Below are 20,018 nucleotides of genomic sequence, written 5' to 3' on the forward strand. Positions count from 1 at the left end.
TTATGTATATATGTATGTATGTATGTATGTATGTATGTATGTATGTATGTATGTCTGGTCATATTTATGTATGTTCATATGTATGTATGTATGTATGTATGTATGTATGTATGTATGTATGTATGTATGTATGTATGTATGGTCATATGTATGTATTTATGTATGTATGTATGTATGTTCATATGAATGTATATATGTATGTATGTATGTATGTATGTCTGGTCATATTTATGTATGTTCATATGTATGTATGTATGTCTGGTCATATTTATGTATGTTCATATGTATGTATGTATGTATGTATGTATGTATGTATGTATGGTCATATGTATGTATTTATGTATGTATGTATGTATGTATGTTCATATGAATGTATATAGGTATGTATGTATGTATGGTCATATGTATGTATTTATGTATGTATTTATGTATGTATGGTCATATGTATGGATGTCCATATGTATGTATGTATGGTCATACGTATGAATGTATGTATTGTCATATGTAAGTATGTTCATACATATGCATGTATGTATGTATGTGTGCTTGCATGTTCATATGTATGTATGTATGGTCATATATTTTTACGTGTATGTATGTATGGTCATCTGTATGTATGTATGTATGTATGTATGTATGTATGTATGTGTGTATGCATGGTCATATGTATGTATTTATGTATGTATGTATATATGTATGTATGTATGTATGTATGTGTGTCTGGTCATATTTATGTATGTTCATATGTATGTATGTATGTATGTATGTATGTATATATGTATGTATGTATGTATGTATGTATGTATGTATGTATGTATGGTCATATGTATGTATTTATGTATGTATGTATGTATGTATGTTCATATGAATGTATATATGTATGTATGTATGTATGTATGTCAGGTCATATTTATGTATGTTCATATGTATGTATGTATGTCTGGTCATATTTATGTATGTTCATATGTATGTATGTATGTATGTATGTATGTATGTATGTATGTATGTATGTATTTATGTATGTATGTATGTATGTTCATATGAATGTATATATGTATGTATGTATGTATGGTCATATTTATGTATTTATGAATGTATTTATGTATGTATGGTCATATGTATGGATGTCCATATGTATGTATGTATGGTCATACGTATGAATGTATGTATTGTCATATGTAAGTATGTTCATACATATGTATGTATGTATGTATGTATGCATGTATGTTCATATGTATGTATGTATGGTCATATATTTTTACGTGTATTTATGTATGGTCATCTGTATGTATGTATGTATGTATGTCTGTATGTGTGTATGTATGGTCATATGTATGTATTTATGTATGTATGTATGTTCATATGTATGTATATATGTATGTATGTATGTATGGTCATATGTATGTATTCATGTATGTATTTATGTATGTATGGTCATATGGATGTATGTTCATATGTATGTATGGTCGTATGCATATATGGTCGTACGTATGTATGTATGGTCATATATATGTATGCATGTATGTATGTATGTATGTTCATATGTATGTATGTATGGTCATTTATTTTTATGTGTATTTATGTATGGTCATCTGTATGTATGTATGTATGTATGTATGTATGTATGGTCTTATTTACGTATGTTCATATGTATGTATTCATGTATGTATGTATGCATTTATGTGTGTATGCATGTATGTATGGTCATATGTATGTATGTATGTATGTATGTATGTATGTATGTATGTATGTATGTATGTATCGTCATATGTATGTATTTATGTATGTATGTATGTATGCATGTATGTATGGTCATATGTATATATGTATGTATGTATGTATGTATATATGGTCATATGTATGTATGTCTGTATGTATGTATGTTCATGTGTATGTATGTATGGTCATTTGTATGTATGTATGATCATATGTATGTATGTATGGTCATATGTATGTATGTATGTATGTATGTATGTATGTATGTATGTTCATATGTATGTATGTATGGTCATATGTATGTATGTATGTATGTTCATATGTATCTATGTATGTATGTATGTTTCTATAAAGTTTACCAGTGTTTGATCAGTATTCCTGCCTTTTTTAAACCAGGAAATGAGACAGGGGTCCTCAGGGTATAGCTGACCCTTTATATGCCTGATTAAATCATCTGGGACACAACTTTAACTTTAAAGGACCAACATTTACATTAAAAATATATTTTAAAACAAAGATGATTATAATAACACATGTTTACACCCCTGCTATCAGCAGGTATTGTTAGTTTGAGGTTCTGAAGGATTTTAACACATTTTTCACTTGTTTAAAGTTGTTTTTGTCAGAGACAAGACTGTTTTCTGACACAGAGACAGTTTAGAAGTTAAAAAGTAAAAAAAAATCCTTTAAATCCTTAAATCATGAATTTTCATCCAGACATTGTTATCAGATTGTTTGTATTAATAATTTTTAAAATGTTTTGATAATCATCCATCAGCTGTTTGTGTCTAAAAATGTCTCAAATTATTTACATCCTCACGTCTGTGATCACTCTGTTCACTTCTAATCAATAATCAATAATCAATAATCAGTAATCAATTCTTCCTGTGTGTGTTTCAGCCATCTTCCAGATCATCCAGAGCATCAGGCAGGGAATGTGATGACCTTTGACCCCCCTGGAGCCCAGCCTGTCACATGGAGAGGGGAGGGGCCATGTAGACATCATGAGTTTATCATACAGTCAACAGAAAAAACTACCTTAATACAGAAAATACTACCTTAATACAGAAAATACTACCTTTGTACAGTACTACTATCCTAACAAAGTAAATGTAAATACACATGTACTCTGTTATGTAGCTGTAATTCCCTGCCATACAGTGTGACATGTTCTTCAGTGCAGTGCATGCTGGGAAAAACTGCTGACTCCCTCTGAGACCATTAAAGAATCAAAGATTCACTGAATGAATTAATCTTATGTCAAACTCTGTCACTCTGCTCTCCTCTGCTGCTTCTCAACACTTTGTTCTACTGTGATCAGTTTCTGATAATCAATAATCAGTTGTTCAGCTGCAGTGATCAGTTTCTGATAATCAATAATCAGTTGTTCAGCTGCAGTGATCAGTTTCTGATAATCCATAATCAGTTGTGAGGCTGCAGTGATCAGTTTCTGATAATCAATAATCAGGCAACAACAGAACTATAAAACTTTATTCCATTTCTGCCTTGAAAATAATGACAAATAAAGGGACAGTACAAATAACATAAAACCAAACAAATAACGATGAAGCTTTAAGAAAAAAATGAAAATATTGTAACATTATGCTTCATGATACTGTGTTGATTTTTAAAACACTTTATTCTGATGGATAAAACAAACGTGTTTAATCCAATAAACAGCAGCGTCTCATTCAGCTTCACTTTAATGATTTTATTAAAACCTTTAACTCAGATATTTTTCAAACTGTATGTTGGTGTTTTCTTTATAAAACAACAGTTATAGATTATAGATCAGCTCACTGACAGCATCATAATAAACTGAATTATAATCGGTTTCATGATGAGCATCATGTGTTTCATTACAAGCTACAGATAAAAATATGTAATCAGATTACAGATAGATTTAGTAAAAATGTGGATCATTAGTGGGATTATAGTTTTAAAATAACAACATCCTGCCACACACACACACACACACACACACACACAGCTGCTGCATTATTGTCATGGCCTCTAGAGACAAAATGAGTCACTGAGTGGAAAGATCAATATTTTTTGTCTTTAAATCAATCAATCAATAAATCAACTATAACAAAGGAAGGAACAGCTGCAACCATTAATTTATTATTAATCAACTATTAAATTAATCTGCATCTATTTTAATAATTGATGAATAAGTTTAAATCATTTTTGAATTTTAAAAAAGTCTAAATTCTCTGATTTCAGTTTCTTAAATGTGAATATTTTCTGGTTTCTTTCCTCTGACAGGAAACTGATGATCTTTGAGGACAAAACGAGACATTTGAGGACGTCATCTTGGACTCTGATCAACATTTTTCAATATTTCCTGACATTTTATGGACCAAACAACTGATCAATTGATTGAGAAAATAATCAACGATCAATCAATGATGAAAATAATCACTGCAGCCCTAAAAACACATTAAATAATTTCACCATAAAACAAAGTAATCAAGTTAAATGATTTAAATGTTGTGATACTTGGATTACATGACTTGTTAACAGGTAATCAATAACTGTATCAGGATACACTGTTAAACTGAGTGACTGGATGTGTTCAAATAAGTAAAGGAATAAATGAATGAATATATTTGAATGTATTTAAAAACAGAAAACAACTTTTTAAAGCTTCACACTGAGTCCAGGTAGAAAAAGTTACACTTCAAGGACGACGTGGATTTTATAAATCAACATGAATAAATGAACACTGTGAGTTTTTCCTGCAGAAACAGTGAAATGAATGAAGCACACAGAGATCAGAGGCGTGTAGAGAAAAATATCTGTGGTTTATTTTGTATAAAAGCGGAGCACGTCGTCCAGCAGGAAGCCTCTCTGACTGCTTCACCTTTCCAAAAACTAAACCAACACCTGCTTCAGAAACCACAGCGTCACACACAGTCCAGTGGAAACGCTGGTCCAGAGTCTGCAGAGTCTGACTGAAGAGCCGACGATGACGATGATGAAGCTTCTCTGTCGCTCTGGACTTCACAGCTTCATCCTTCATGACAAAAAGAAAACTGGAGAAAATATTTTGATTTAAAGGAACCAACCTGCTGCTTTTAGAACTTTCCATCTGTTCCATCAGACAGAACAAAGTTCACGTTTCACAGCTGATTTTTAAGGTTCTGTTTTTAAAGTGTTAGATTTTCATCCTTGAATCACTGCAGACGTTTGTCCTGAATGATGAAACATCGAGCAACACAAAGAAAACTGACACTTTAAATCAAAAGACAAAACTAAAGCAACTTCATTTACATCTACTTCATGTTGAGACTTTTATTTTGATACATCACTTCACTTCCTGTAACACACATTCAGCGCTATTGGCTGCTGTAAACACCAATCAGTGTCTGCAATGAGTCCGTCCATAGCTGCCTGTTTTTACAGCAAACACACAAACACCAGTAACTTTTCACATTAAAAGTCTGCCTCTTATTGGTAGACTTTTACTGTGAAATGTTTACAGGAAGTGTTGACACTGGTAGATATAAACTGACTGATGCGTGTTCCAGTTTTTCTGTTTTTCCTGATCAATGTTGAGCTGCTGTCAACACTTCCTACAAATATTTCACATTAAAAGCCTACCAATAAGAGGCAGGCTGGAAGACTTTTAATGTGAAATATTTACAGGAAGTGTTGAGTTTCAGCTGTTCAACGTCGATCAGGAAGTTCCTAGTAAAAGTTGTCAAACGGGGCGTCTCAAGCCACAAACTGTAATTGATCTGCAGGTAAAATTGAGCGGTTTGTTCCTTTAAATCAAAGAATCTCAACAACCAATCAGCTTCAGCCAAACGGCGGCGACACAGAGACGAACATTTCAGAGCAGAGAATAAAAAGCAGCTGGACGACTGCGTCAGAGTGACAGCAGGAAGAGTTAAGACTTCATCTGACAAGCAATCAATACGTAATATATCTGATCAGCTTTGATCAATAACCAATATCTGATCAGCTTCAATCAATAACCAGCTTCATCAACAGGGAAGGAAGTAAAAAAAAAAACAGGGGGGGTGGAGGGGGAGGAGTTACAGTGGGAAGAAAAACCAGCTCAGATTTAAACTCCACAGGAACAAGTGTGTGTGTGTGTGTGTGTGTGTGTGTGTGTGTGTGTGTGTGTGTGTGTGTGAGAGTGTGTGTGTGGGGGCGGGGTCATGATGTCCACATGGCCCCTCCCCTCTCCATGTGACAGGCTGGGCTCCAGGGGGGTCAAAGGTCATCACATTCCCTGCCTGATGCTCTGGATGATCTGGAAGATGGCTGAAACACACACAGGAAGAATTGATTACTGATTATTGATTATTGATTAGAAGTGAACAGACGTGAGGATGTAAATAATTTGAGACATTTTTAGACACAAACAGCTGATGGATGATTATCAAAACATTTTAAAAATTATTAATACAAACAATCTGATAATGTCTGGATGAAAATTCATGATTTAAGGATTTAAAGGATTTTTTTTTTTACTTTTTAACTTCTAAACTGTCTCTGTGTCAGAAAACAGCCTCGTCTCTGACAAAAAAAAACTTTAAACAAGTTAAAAAATGTGTTAAAATCCTTCAGAACCTCAAACTAACAACACCTGCTGATAACAGAGGTGTAAACGTGTTATTATAATCATCTTTGTTTTAAAATATATTTTTAATGTAAATGTTGGTCCTTTAAAGTTAAAGTTGTGTCCCAGATGATTTAATCAGGCATATAAAGGGTCAGTTGTACCCTGAGGACCCCTGTCTCATTTCCTGGTTTAAAAAAGGCAGGAATACTGATCAAACTCTAATAAATTTATTCAATAATATTTCTATCAGATGTGTCTCAATCAAAACATGTCGACTCTGTAGTTCTTCTAAATCAAAGATCAATAAGAATTCTGGATTAAAAATGTGTATTTTGATGAACATGAAGAGACTCTGAGACACTTTAAAAAATAAAACGTCTGCTCACTACGACGACGCTGTGAAATGAAAACATGGAACATTTTGTCGACTCTGGTTAATTAATGATGTATTACAGTAAATATTAAGGATGCACCGATCTGAACATTCTGACCGATATCGATATCCAATATTAATATTGCTGTTATACATATGACCATACATACATACATACATATGAACATACATACATATGACCATACATACATACATACATATGAACATACATACATATGACCATACATACATACATATATACATACATACATACATACATATGAACATACATATGAACATACATACATACATACATATGACCACGCATACATACATATGAACATACATATATATGACCATACATACATACATATGACCATGCATACATTTATATGAACATACATACATATGACCATACATACATACATATGACCATACATACATACATATGACCATGCGTACATACATATGACCATACATACATATGACCATACATACATATGAACATACATACATACATACATACATACATACATATGACCATGCATACATATGACCATACATACATATGAACATACATACATACATACGACCATACATACATACATATGAAAATACATATATATGACCATACATACATAAATATGACCATACATACATACATACATATGACCATGCATACATACATATGACCATACATACATGACCATACATACATACATACATATGACCATACATACATACATATGACCATACATACATACATACATATGACCATGCATACATACATATGACCATACATACATGACCATACATACATACATATGACCATACATACATACATACATATGACCATATATACATACATATGACCATGCATACATACATATGACCATGCATACATATGAACATACATACATATGAACATACATACATACATAAATACATACATACGACCATACATACATACATATGAACATACATACATACATACATATGACCATGCATACATATGAACATACATACATACATATGAACATACATACATACGACCATACATATGAACATACATACATACATACATACATACATATGACCATACATATGATCATGCATACATACATATGAACATACATACATATGAACATACATACATATGACCATACATACATATGAACATACATACATATGAACATACATACATACATATGACCATACATACATACATATGAACATACATACATATGAACATACATACATACATATGAACATACATACATACATACATACATATGACCATACATACATACATACATATGAACATACATACATACATATGACCATACATACATACATACATACATACATATGACCATACATACATACATATGACCATACATACATACATACATACATATGACCATACATACATACATATGAACATACATACATACATATGACCATACATACATATGAACATACATACATATGACCATACATACATATGAACATACATACATACATATGACCATACATACATACATACATACATATGACCATACATACATACATATGAACATACATACATACATATGAACATACATACATACATACATATGAACATACATACATACATATGACCATACATACATATGAACTTACATACATACATACATACATACATATGACCATACATACATATGAACATACATACGTACATACATATGACCATACATACATACATACATATGAACATACATACATACATACATACATATGAACATACATACGTACATACATATGACCATACATACATACATACATATGAACATACATACATACATACATACATATGAACATACATACATACATACATACATATGACCATGCATACATACATATGAACATACATATCTATGACCATACATACATACATAGGACCATGCATACATATATATGAACATACATACATATGACCATACATGCATACATATGACCATACATACATACATATGACCATGCGTACATACATATGACCATACATACATATGAACATACATACATACATACATACATATGACCATGCATACATATGACCATACATACATACATATGAACATACATACATACATACGACCATACATACATACATATGAAAATACATATATATGACCATACATACATAAATATGACCATACATACATACATACATATGACCATGCATACATACATATGACCATACATACATGACCATACATACATACATATGACCATACATACATACATATGACCATGCATACATACATATGAACATACATACATATGACCATATATACATACATATGACCATACATACATACATATGACCATGCATACATACATATGACCATACATACATGACCATACATACATACATATGACCATACATACATACATATGACCATGCATACATACATATGACCATACATACATATGAACATACATACATACATATGACCATACATACATACATATGACCATGCATACATACATATGACCATGCATACATATGAACATACATACATATGAACATACATACATAAATACATACATATGACCATACATACATACATATGAACATACATACATACATACATATGACCATGCATACATATGACCATACATACATACATATGAACATACATACATACGACCATACATACATACATATGAACATACATACATACATACATACATACATACATACATACATACATATGACCATACATATGATCATGCATACATACATATGAACATACATATATATGACCATACATACATATGAACATACATACATATGACCATACATACATATGAACATACATACATATGACCATACATACATACATATGACCATGCATACATACATATGAACATACATACATACATATGACCATACATACATACATACATACATATGACCATACATACATACATATGAACATACATACATACATATGAACATACATACATACATACATATTAACATACATACATACATATGACCATACATACATATGAACTTACATACATACATACATACATATGACCATACATACATACATATGAACATCCATCCATACATACATGCATACATATGAACATACATACATACATACATACATACATACATACATACATATGACCATACATATGATCATGCATACATACATATGAACATACATATATATGACCATACATACATATGAACATACATACATATGACCATACATACATATGAACATACATACATATGACCATACATACATATGAACATACATACATACATATGACCATACATATGACCATACATACATACATATGAACATACATATTTATGACCATAAATAAATACATACATACATACATACATACATACGACCATACATACATACATATGACCATACATACATATGACCATACATACATACATACATACATATGAACATACATACATACATACATACATATGAACATACATACGTACGACCATACATACATACATATGACCATACATACATATGAACATACATACATACATACATATGACCATACATACATATGAACATACATACATATGACCATACATACATACATATGACCATGCATACATACATATGACCATGCATACATACATATGACTATGCATACATATGACCATACATACATACATATGACCATACATACATACATATGACCATACATACATACATATGACCATGCATACATACATATGACCATGCATACATACATATGACCATGCATACATATGACCATACATACATACATATGAACATACATACATACATATGAACATACATACATACATACATACATATGACCATGCATACATATGACCATACATACATACGACCATACATACATACATACATACATATGAACATACATACATACATACATATGACCATACATATGATCATGCATACATACATATGAACATACATATACATGACCATACATACATATGAACATACATACATACATTTGAACATACATACATACATACGACCATACATACATACATACATACATATGACCATACATACATATGACCATACATACATACATACATACATGCAGATATAAACACTGGTTGATAATATCGGCCCAGATTTACTCATCGGATGGATGCCGATATGTTAAAAAATGACAAACATTGGTTGATACCAATATTAATGCCGATATATCGTGCATCCCTAGTAAATATATTACAGATTTCTCCTTTAATGACATGTTAGTCTAATAAACTTCATCCAATCACGTTTCAGGTCACACTCACCTGATCCACAAACCACGAAGACAAACAGAGCGAGCAGCCACGGACCCACTGGAGACTTCTCCTCGTTTACTGGCCGCTGAAACACACACACACACACACAGTTGCAGTCCTAATTAAACACATTATCATGTATTTATTGTTACAGACCTGCAGCACAAACACAACACTGAGCATTCTGGGTAAATGAAGACTCTTTGTGACTAATAAACACGTCTGTCCTGGAAATATTCAAAGATATGTAAAGTGATATGTGAGATTAAACAAACACAGCAGTGACAGTAAACAGTTTTAACCCTGTGGTGACCAGGACAGTAACGTGATCAAACACAGAGCTGCACCACAGTGAGGCGTTCACTGACACCCTGCTGCTGTTCATCAGCAGCTCAGTGTCACTCTGTTAGCAGCACGATGACAAACTCACCACAACGTGACAGAAAACACCTACAACCTGTTTATGATTGTAAGACAGGAAAATGAAAATAAGTGGTATAAAATACAGTATTATAGAACGTAGTCAATGTAGGTCAAAAAACAAAGCAAAGAAACACGCAGCCTAACATGAAATAACATGAATATTGACTCATGTTGACCGTTAGAAAGTTTGTACAGCTCGTGCATTAAAGAGTTAAAGTCATGTGATGGTTCCCAGACTGACTCTGACATGATCATGTTGACTTATTAAAAACACTCCTGTCAGACCAGAGGCTGCTTTCTGAACTCTCACTCTGCCGTTACAGATGGCAGCGCTGTACGAATCACAAACTCCATTCACAAATCTATATATTTAATGCTGCACTCTGTGTTTGCAAACGCAAATGTAACACAAACTATAAGACGTGATGTTTAAACAGACCAACTGAAGCTCTTTTTAAATTCGTCCTGTGTATAATGATCAAATCACGACTTATTCAAACACACAAACCGTTTGGATCTGATTTGTTCGCTGTCAGCGGCGCCTCCGCCCACTGCAGTGTTTACACCGGACAGGATGAGACAGAGCGGGTTATAAAAGTTAGAAATGTCGCCAAACAAATGACGACCGGGACACTGAGTGTCTGCCGAATTAAAGACTGTGTGTGAGGCAGTCACTTAAAGGTGTTGTATTAAAGATTGATGGTGTAAATCTCTGTGGACACGCGGAATCATATAAACGTGGAGGATTCCTGAAAGGGGTTTGGGTCATTTTAATGCACATGCGTGTGTTAACCGGTCAGTAAACGCCACAAGACAAAATCGATTTTTTGGCGTCCACCTGTGATCAGCAATCATAATAAAACACGGTGCCGACTTCATAATTTCAGACTGTGATGTGAGGAAACGGCTCATTTGTTAGGCTGCTAATGCTAATGCTAACGTTAGCTCTGTCAGCGCTGAGAGAAAACAGCGTCGCTGCTTCCTCGACTTATTCACATTTTAATCAAACACACCAAACTACAGCAGAGATGTTTAGTATTTTAAACAACACGTGTGTGTGATATCACAGCAGCTGAGGCTACATTCAGCCACTGAGTGTTAGCCGTTAGCCGTTAGCCTGGCTGTCAGTACCGATGTCTTCTGGACGTGTCCCCGCTGCGTGATGGTCTTGCTGTGCCGCTCGTTCGCCACCTTCATCCGCTGCACCGCCGACATGTTTCAGCTCTAACGGGCGGGTCTGTGTCTGTACCGGGAGGACGGAGAGCCGGGAGACACCGGGAGGAGGAGGAGGAGGAGGAGACGGTACCAGGCAAAACGTCCCGCTGGAGGAGAGTCTCTGTTTCCGTGTTGTTGGAATGAAATGCTAACTGTGAGCTAGCTGCTAGCCCAACGAGCTAACGCTGAAGCGAGTGACCTGGTCACGTGACAGGGGACAGATTCAAAATGTCTCCCTACTGTCCTCTAGTGGCGGGAAGAACAGCTAGCTTAATGAGAGTAATGCTACCACGGATATAACGCTCAAATTCAACCAAAATATAATATCACTGTCGAAAAGCATCAGTTCCTTACGACTATTTTCAAACTTCTGTTAAAAGTGAAAAAAGGTGGAATTTTTTGGGGAAAAAAATTTAGATTCATGACTACAGTGACCAGATGTGTGGAGTCATAGGAGAGCTAAAATAACTCTTCTGTAAAAGAATAATGTGAAAATATAAGAGCAATCAATCACACAATAATAAATGAGTAGATTAAAAATGTGAAAACATAGTGAGAAACAAATAAAATAATAAATAAATGTGGAGAAACATTAATGTTTCTGTTTATTTTATTTAAGAAGGATCAATGCACATTAATTAACATGATCACTGAAGTTCAGTCAAGTAAATGTGTCTGATTTAGTCATACAGGCTAATTTTCATTTGTAGTCGCTGGTACATTGATAGTACGTGTATAAAAATATGAATACACATTACAACATGTAAAATAATCATTTTAAGTATTTTCATTTTGTCCCTCCAGATTTTCACTGTCCATGTCTTTTCAGTTTCTGATGAATCACAGTTTGTCAGATTCTCTAAGTTTGTTCACCTTGAACACAACAACTTCCTGCCCTGAGTGTGATGTTTGAGGAAAATAACCACAGTGTGAATGTGACACACAAACATGGAAATATAGGAGCCTGGTTGATAAATAATAAAGTTTAACTTTCAGTTTGTAAAAAGTTTGTGTGCCTCTGCAGTGACAGTGCTCTGATCAGGCTCCACGAACGGTTTATTGGACTTCTGCATCATATTTGATCTTATTTATGCATATATTTATTTGTATCTTGCAAATAAAAGTCAAATAAAAAAATCACATTTGCACGAACACCCAAGAAATAACAATATGAAAAAAACAACACAAGGAATATAGATGAAAATGATGTAGAAGACATAACAAGACAAAAACAACGATAAAATATGTATGAATGTAAGACAGACAGAGACGGAGACTCTGGGGGAGAGAAGCTGAGGTTCAGTTGTCTTTGCACAGAGACAGTCAGTAGAAATGTCCTCCAGAGGACGACTTTTTACTTTTACTTTAGTGTCTTTTTATTTCCTGCTCTCGTGTACGGAGCCTGTGGACGTCTGTCCAACTCTGTTCTTTCAGTTTTAATATGAAAAATGTGGATTCATGAGAAAATAAAGCAACTTGAGACAAGTTGAGTTTCTCTCTGATTTTATTGTTCACACACACACACACACACACACGTCTGCATGTTTAACACATGGTCGTCTCACACACACACACGCACGCACACACACACACACACACACACACACACACACACACACACACAGTGGTCTGCTGGCTGTGTTGTAGCCGGGGGTCAGAGGTCATCAGTAGGACATGTCTACCTGTGTCTTCGTCATTCTAACACCTGTAATGTTCCAACATGGAGTCTCTGACTGGCGGAGGTCAGAGGTCATGCAGGGTCAGCTCGGGGTCACCTGCTGTGACATCACAACGTTCCAAAAAGTCTGTCATCATAGTCTGAAGGACGGTGTCACCACGGTAACGTCTGCTGAGTCTCTAACAGCCCAGCCCGCTGATGGAGCCGATGCGGTCCATCTTCATCCCGAAGCATCCTCTTCCTCCCACCATCGACTTGCGGCTCCGCCTCCTCATCTTGGACTGACGCTGGAGGAAGTCGAGGAAGAACCGTGGGACCGCCTCCTGCCTGCTGGCCAATCCCCTCGCAGCAGCACCACGGCTTGCAGCCAATCCCCCGGAGAGAGACGAGGAGGAGGAGGAGGAGGAGGAGGAGGAGGAGGAGGAAGAGGAGGAGGAGGAAGGGTTGGGGCGTCCAGCTGAGCCCTCTGTGATGTCACCAGATGTGGGAGGAGCCAAGATGAGAGAGGAGAGACGGGAGCCGAACAGAGAGTGTAAGACCTGCAGGGACAGAAGGTTTCAGATGTAAAACTGATCATTTATTTGTCTGATAATTTAAATAATCCATCATTTTATTGTTATTTACAAAGAAAAGTTTCAGTTTCTGATTATTTATCAACAAAATACTCGTCTGTGTGTCAAACATTAAAGTTCAGAAACAACATAAACTTTATATTTCTGACATAAAACTCTGGAGGACTGAACATTTCAGGATTCATGTTCCTGACAGCGATAACGTTCACTTTTTAACCTGATTTCATGAAGATGATGAAGACTATGACAGTAATGGAGGGAGGATGAAGATGAGGAGAAAAGATGAAGATGATGATGAGAACTGAGGCAGATCAGGAGGAGGCTGGAGGTGAAGAAGGTGCTGATGAAGATGATGATGAAGATGATGAAAATGGTGAAGAAAAAACAAATGGCGATGGTCTCCATCGACCTGTGCATCGTCTCGGCGAGGTGAAGGTCTCGACTCCACGGCGATGGTGAGGAAGAGGAGGAGGAGCGGAACGAAAGACGAGGAGGAAGATGAAGCAGCCATCTTTGTTTGAAGGGGGAAAAAAACAAATAAACAGAAAATTAGAGTCAATAAACAACACATCACCATGGCAACAGATTATCCTGTATTGTGATTGGCTGGATGGTGCTGCTGTCAGACTGCAGCTCCTCCTGCTGGTCGGAGGAGAAAAGACTCTTTTATAGAAACAAGAAAACAAAATAAAGAATAAAACATATCAGTTAACTCTTCATCATCAGGTGAGAAAACAACGTCTACAAGGTGAAGTCAACTCAGCAAATAATCTGCAGCTCCTCGTCTGTGTCGGTGTGTTTGTGTGTGTCGGTGTGTGTTGATGTGTGTTTGTGTGTGTCGGTGTGTGTTTGTGTGTTTGTGTGTGTTTGTGTGTGTCGGTGTGTGTTGGTGTGTGTTGGTGTGTGTTTGTGTGTGTTGGTGTGTTTGTTGCTGTTAGCGTAGCACTGAAGCTAACACAGTGTGAAGTAGTTTAGTTGATGGAAGTGAAAGAAGAGACATATTAATGTCTTCATGTTTGTCCTCATGAGACAGGAGAAGGAGACGATCCACTACAGTAGATGGAGGTGGACACGTCCTCAGTCCTGATGAAGCTAAGCTTAATGTTTATTATTCTAATAATAATGAATCTTTATTAAAATGAGAACAGTTGATATAATCACAATATTTACTGACACTGACAGCAGGTTTTAATATTTTTTCAGCCGAAACACTGAACAGAAATTGAACCGTTTGTCCTTCAGGATGTTTCATCATAAAAGCTGCTGTCAGTAAAACACTGACTCATAAATATCTCACAGAAACACACAAACTAAATATGATTTATGTTAAATACTTTAAGATAAACTTTCACTTTCTTCTAGAATACAACATAAAAATAAATCTGATCAGTGAGAGCAGATTTAATTATGAGGCTGAAGTGTGAAAAGTCCAATTCATCATATTGATTGATTGATTGATTGATTAAGTTCAGTCAGATTATCAGAGCAGGACACAGAGTTTCAGTCAGAGTTCATGTTCACAGAATACAAACAAATTCAGGTAAGAAAACATTGAAGAATCACAGATTTGTGTGTTTGTGAATGAAGTCCAGTGTTTTGTTGTAACTTTAATTGTTCCTCTCTCACTCTGTTCACTGGTTTCATCTGCAGCTGCAAACATCTGTCTCATCTGATCTGATGACTTTAATATGTTCACTTCACAGAGCTGCAGCAGCTGGCTCCGCCCCTGTGTCTGTGCTCACTGTCTTTAACAGCATTTTTTTTAAAAATCACCCATTATATTTCTGTCCACTGACTTCCTGTATAAAAGCAGCGTCTGTCATGTTCTGAGAGAAACTCTAGAAAATTTTAAAACCTGAGGATCAGAAGTTTTTCTTCTCCATCGTCCTAAAAGACCCCTCAGATTTATCTGGTGGCCCTTCAGAGGGTCCCCGCCCCTCAGTTTATAATAAAAACACACTTTAACTTTCACAACATGAACCTTCACTTCATCACAGATGATAAATAAACATAACTTTGATTTGATTACATTTTATTTAATCAGTTTTATTAGATTTGATTGGATTAAATCACTAATTCAAAAACTTTCTCGCCCTGAACCACAACTTTAATCAGTTAATGAATATTACAAATATATGAAATATGAAAGCAGCAGAACTTACTGACACAGAAGAATGAAGAGAAATATTCCAACTAAAATCCAAATTTAACAAAAGTTCCAACAAGAAGATTCTGCTGGTCGTCGATCAGTAATTTAAAAATCAATCAAAACTGATTATTGGTCTGAGACGACGTCGTAAAAGACTAAAACGGTCTCATGTTTTCTTGAGTTCAGGTTCTGGTGTCTGTCCTGTCTCAGGGTCAGGACGGGTCTACACACAGACGACAGACGCACACTTAAATACGACTCAGAGCTGTGATGTCACACATTCTTACTGCTGTTACCCCCGACGACGGGTCTCACACACACATACACACACACACACACACACACACACACACGCGGTGAAAGGACGAGACAAAGATAGAAGAGTGTGTGTGAAAACACTGAAACATGAAGGAAAAAAGAGACAAAAATATCAACCAATCAGACGTGAAGGTTAATGAAAAAACAATCACCTGAGAAAAAGTTTATTCACAGATAAAAAATCACTTTTTAATCCCTGAAGGGTTAAAAAGTCCTGAGACGGAACAAGAGATCTGAGGAGACAAACACTCCTGTCAGAGGAGACAGACGTCCTCTCTGTCTGTACTGCAGTACAAGTACTGATACTCAAGTAAAAATAAAAGTACTGATTCAACTTGTTTACTGCAGTAAAAGTGTTAAAGTTCAGGCTCTGAAATGTAAAAAGTATCAAATAAAAAGTCATCAGACAGAAGGACATTTTGTTTTTGTCTTTTTCTCATCGTTACATCAGTGTGTGAAAGAAGAAGAAATATTTTCTTCCGTCTTGATGTTTGAAGGCGTCGTGAAATGATGAAAATAAAATAATGAATTATTCTCCTCAGATGCATCAAAACTAAAGAGTCTGAAAAAAAAAGAAAATAAAGTACAGATACCTGAGAAACAGTAACAGAGTATTTGTACTTAGTTACTTCCTGATTTACAGCTCTGATTTTTTGCATTTCTCTGCAGAAAATTGCAAGACGTTTTCTTTCATCAGCCTTGTTTTCAGAGTGTGTCTTTAATGTTTGTCTCTGGTGTCTCCGTACAGAAAAAGTGCAGGTCGCTCTCCTGCTGGTTCACGCTCTGATGTCCTGAGCTGGATTTGAGTCGATGTGTCTCGATGTTCGTCTCTCGTCTCTCGTCTTTTTGTTACGGTCCTGCTGATGTTCAGGTTCAGGTGCAGGTTTCTCTACGTTCAGGATGAAGATGATGCTGTTTCTCCTCCAGACGATCATGTGACCTCTGTGTCTGCTGACGTGACGCACGGCGCTGCAGCCTGTTCTGATGCTGCCGTCAGTTCACTGGTGTAGATGATGAAGGTGATGAAAATGATGAAGATGATGAAGATGATGAAGATGATGAAGGTGATGAAGATGATGAAGATGTTGTCCTCCTGTGTTCGTTGATTTAATGTCGTCCTCTGAGTTTGGGTTGGTTTGTTTTCTCAAACTGACACTAAAATAAAACAGAAAACTGATTTAAAACTGAAGAGCAGCTGCTAAATAAATAATGATCATGTTTTCTAACCTGATGAAGGCTGCTGTCATCATCATCATCATCATCATCATCATCATCATCATCATCATCATCATCATCATCATCACTGCTCTCATCATTTGGTTTATCTAAACAAGAAAACCAAATGATCTCAACCAAAGATTATTGGTCAGCACAGTTTTTAAAGTTTATCTCAGAACTTAAAGAGTTTGAGTTGTGATCCAAACTGAAAGATGTTGCAGTGTGTCGTCTTGATATTTTAAGTTGTCTGAAGTATTTCTGTGATTTATTTATTCAGGATGTTTTCAGTCTGTGGTTTCTGATCATCACAGTCGTCAGATTTCTTTCAGGTGATTTAAAGAAAAACCTTTAAATCTTTAAGTATCTGCACTGAACTCCTTCATTATTCTCTTCTGTGGTGAGTTTTCAGAGAACCATGATGGTTCTTTCAATCTGAATAATGTGTGGAACATGAGACACTGAGACACATCGTTCAGGACGGAGAAAACACTGAACATCACGACGTGTTTCATGTTAGCATCAGAAACTCGTTAGCTCGTTAGCCAACGTGGACACATCTCTGTCTCATATATCGTTAATAATAATTAATATTATTCGTTTTTGTTCTTGCTGTCACAGTCACATTGTCTCACCACGTCTCCTGCAGAGTTAAATTTACTTTGGATGATGTTCTTGTTCTTTCTGTGTTCTTTGAGGAGAACGTTCTCTTCTTTTTGCCTCTCTTCAGTTTTCAAGAAGCTAGCTAACACAGGCTAACTAAATCTGTTAGCTAAACCAAACTGACTAACTGACTGTTGTCTGGGAAAATTAAAGACTGCTGAGTGTAACCATGGTAACCGTTAGGCCCATGTGCTGTATTCTGACAGAAACTGCTGTGAATATGTTTTATGAATTATCTTCTGAAGCTCAGGGAAATATTTTACAGCTTCAGTTTGAAGCTTCAGGTGTTTCTGTAATCTGACACCAACAGGAAGCCTCTCTCTCTCTCTCTCTCTCTCTCTCTCTCTCTCTCTCTCTCGCTCTCTCTCTCTCGCTCTCTCTCTCTCTCTCTCTCTCTCTCTCCCTCTCTCTCTCGCTCTCTCTCTCTCGCTCTCTCTCTCTCTCAGACCTTCATGACCCCTGACCTCGGTCATCCCGCCCCCTCGTAAACTGTCACCGCAGCGACCAGATCGTCGTTACCAACTATTTCCTGTGGAACAGGGCGGGGCTACAAAGGTTCACATCGTCTGAAGGATAGGTGTGTGTGTGTGTGTGTGTTTTTAATGACCCCCTGTCGTCTTTGTCCCAGTCAGACGGTTCCTCGCCCCCCATTCAGCCTCTGACGTCATCAACCACGCATATAAAACACACACACACACACACACACACACACACACACAAACACACAGAGGAAGAATAGCTCATCAATCACCTCATTAGAGAGAATGAGGTCGCTGATCACAAAAACACA

The 20,018-nt window shown here is 35.8% G+C and overlaps 2 protein-coding genes across 2 annotated transcripts; both read right to left on the reverse strand.

The window, feature by feature from the left end:
* Positions 1–4,502: 4,502 nt before the first annotated feature.
* LOC146305101 (stress-associated endoplasmic reticulum protein 1) lies at positions 4,503–12,845 on the reverse strand. The gene is made up of 3 exons (XM_084712177.1): positions 12,550–12,845; positions 11,005–11,080; positions 4,503–5,991 (listed from the first exon to the last, which is right to left on the reverse strand). Exons 1-3 carry the CDS (start codon positions 12,631–12,633, stop codon positions 5,951–5,953), a joined length of 201 nt encoding a protein of 66 aa, XP_084568303.1. The 5' UTR covers positions 12,634–12,845; the 3' UTR covers positions 4,503–5,950.
* Positions 12,846–13,211: 366 nt separating this feature from the next.
* Positions 13,212–17,250, reverse strand: LOC146305102 (C-type natriuretic peptide 2-like). Its single transcript, XM_084712142.1, has 3 exons — positions 17,046–17,250; positions 15,293–15,394; positions 13,212–14,850 (listed from the first exon to the last, which is right to left on the reverse strand). The coding sequence occupies exons 2-3, from the start codon at positions 15,392–15,394 to the stop codon at positions 14,491–14,493; spliced, it is 462 nt and encodes a 153-aa protein (XP_084568268.1). The 5' UTR covers positions 17,046–17,250; the 3' UTR covers positions 13,212–14,490.
* Positions 17,251–20,018: the final 2,768 nt, after the last annotated feature.

The sequence above is a fragment of the Lutjanus erythropterus genome, chromosome 23 (assembly GCF_056507025.1).
Source record: "Lutjanus erythropterus isolate fLutEry1 chromosome 23, fLutEry1.hap2, whole genome shotgun sequence".
In the NCBI taxonomy this organism is placed as follows: Eukaryota; Metazoa; Chordata; class Actinopteri; order Lutjaniformes; family Lutjanidae; genus Lutjanus; species Lutjanus erythropterus.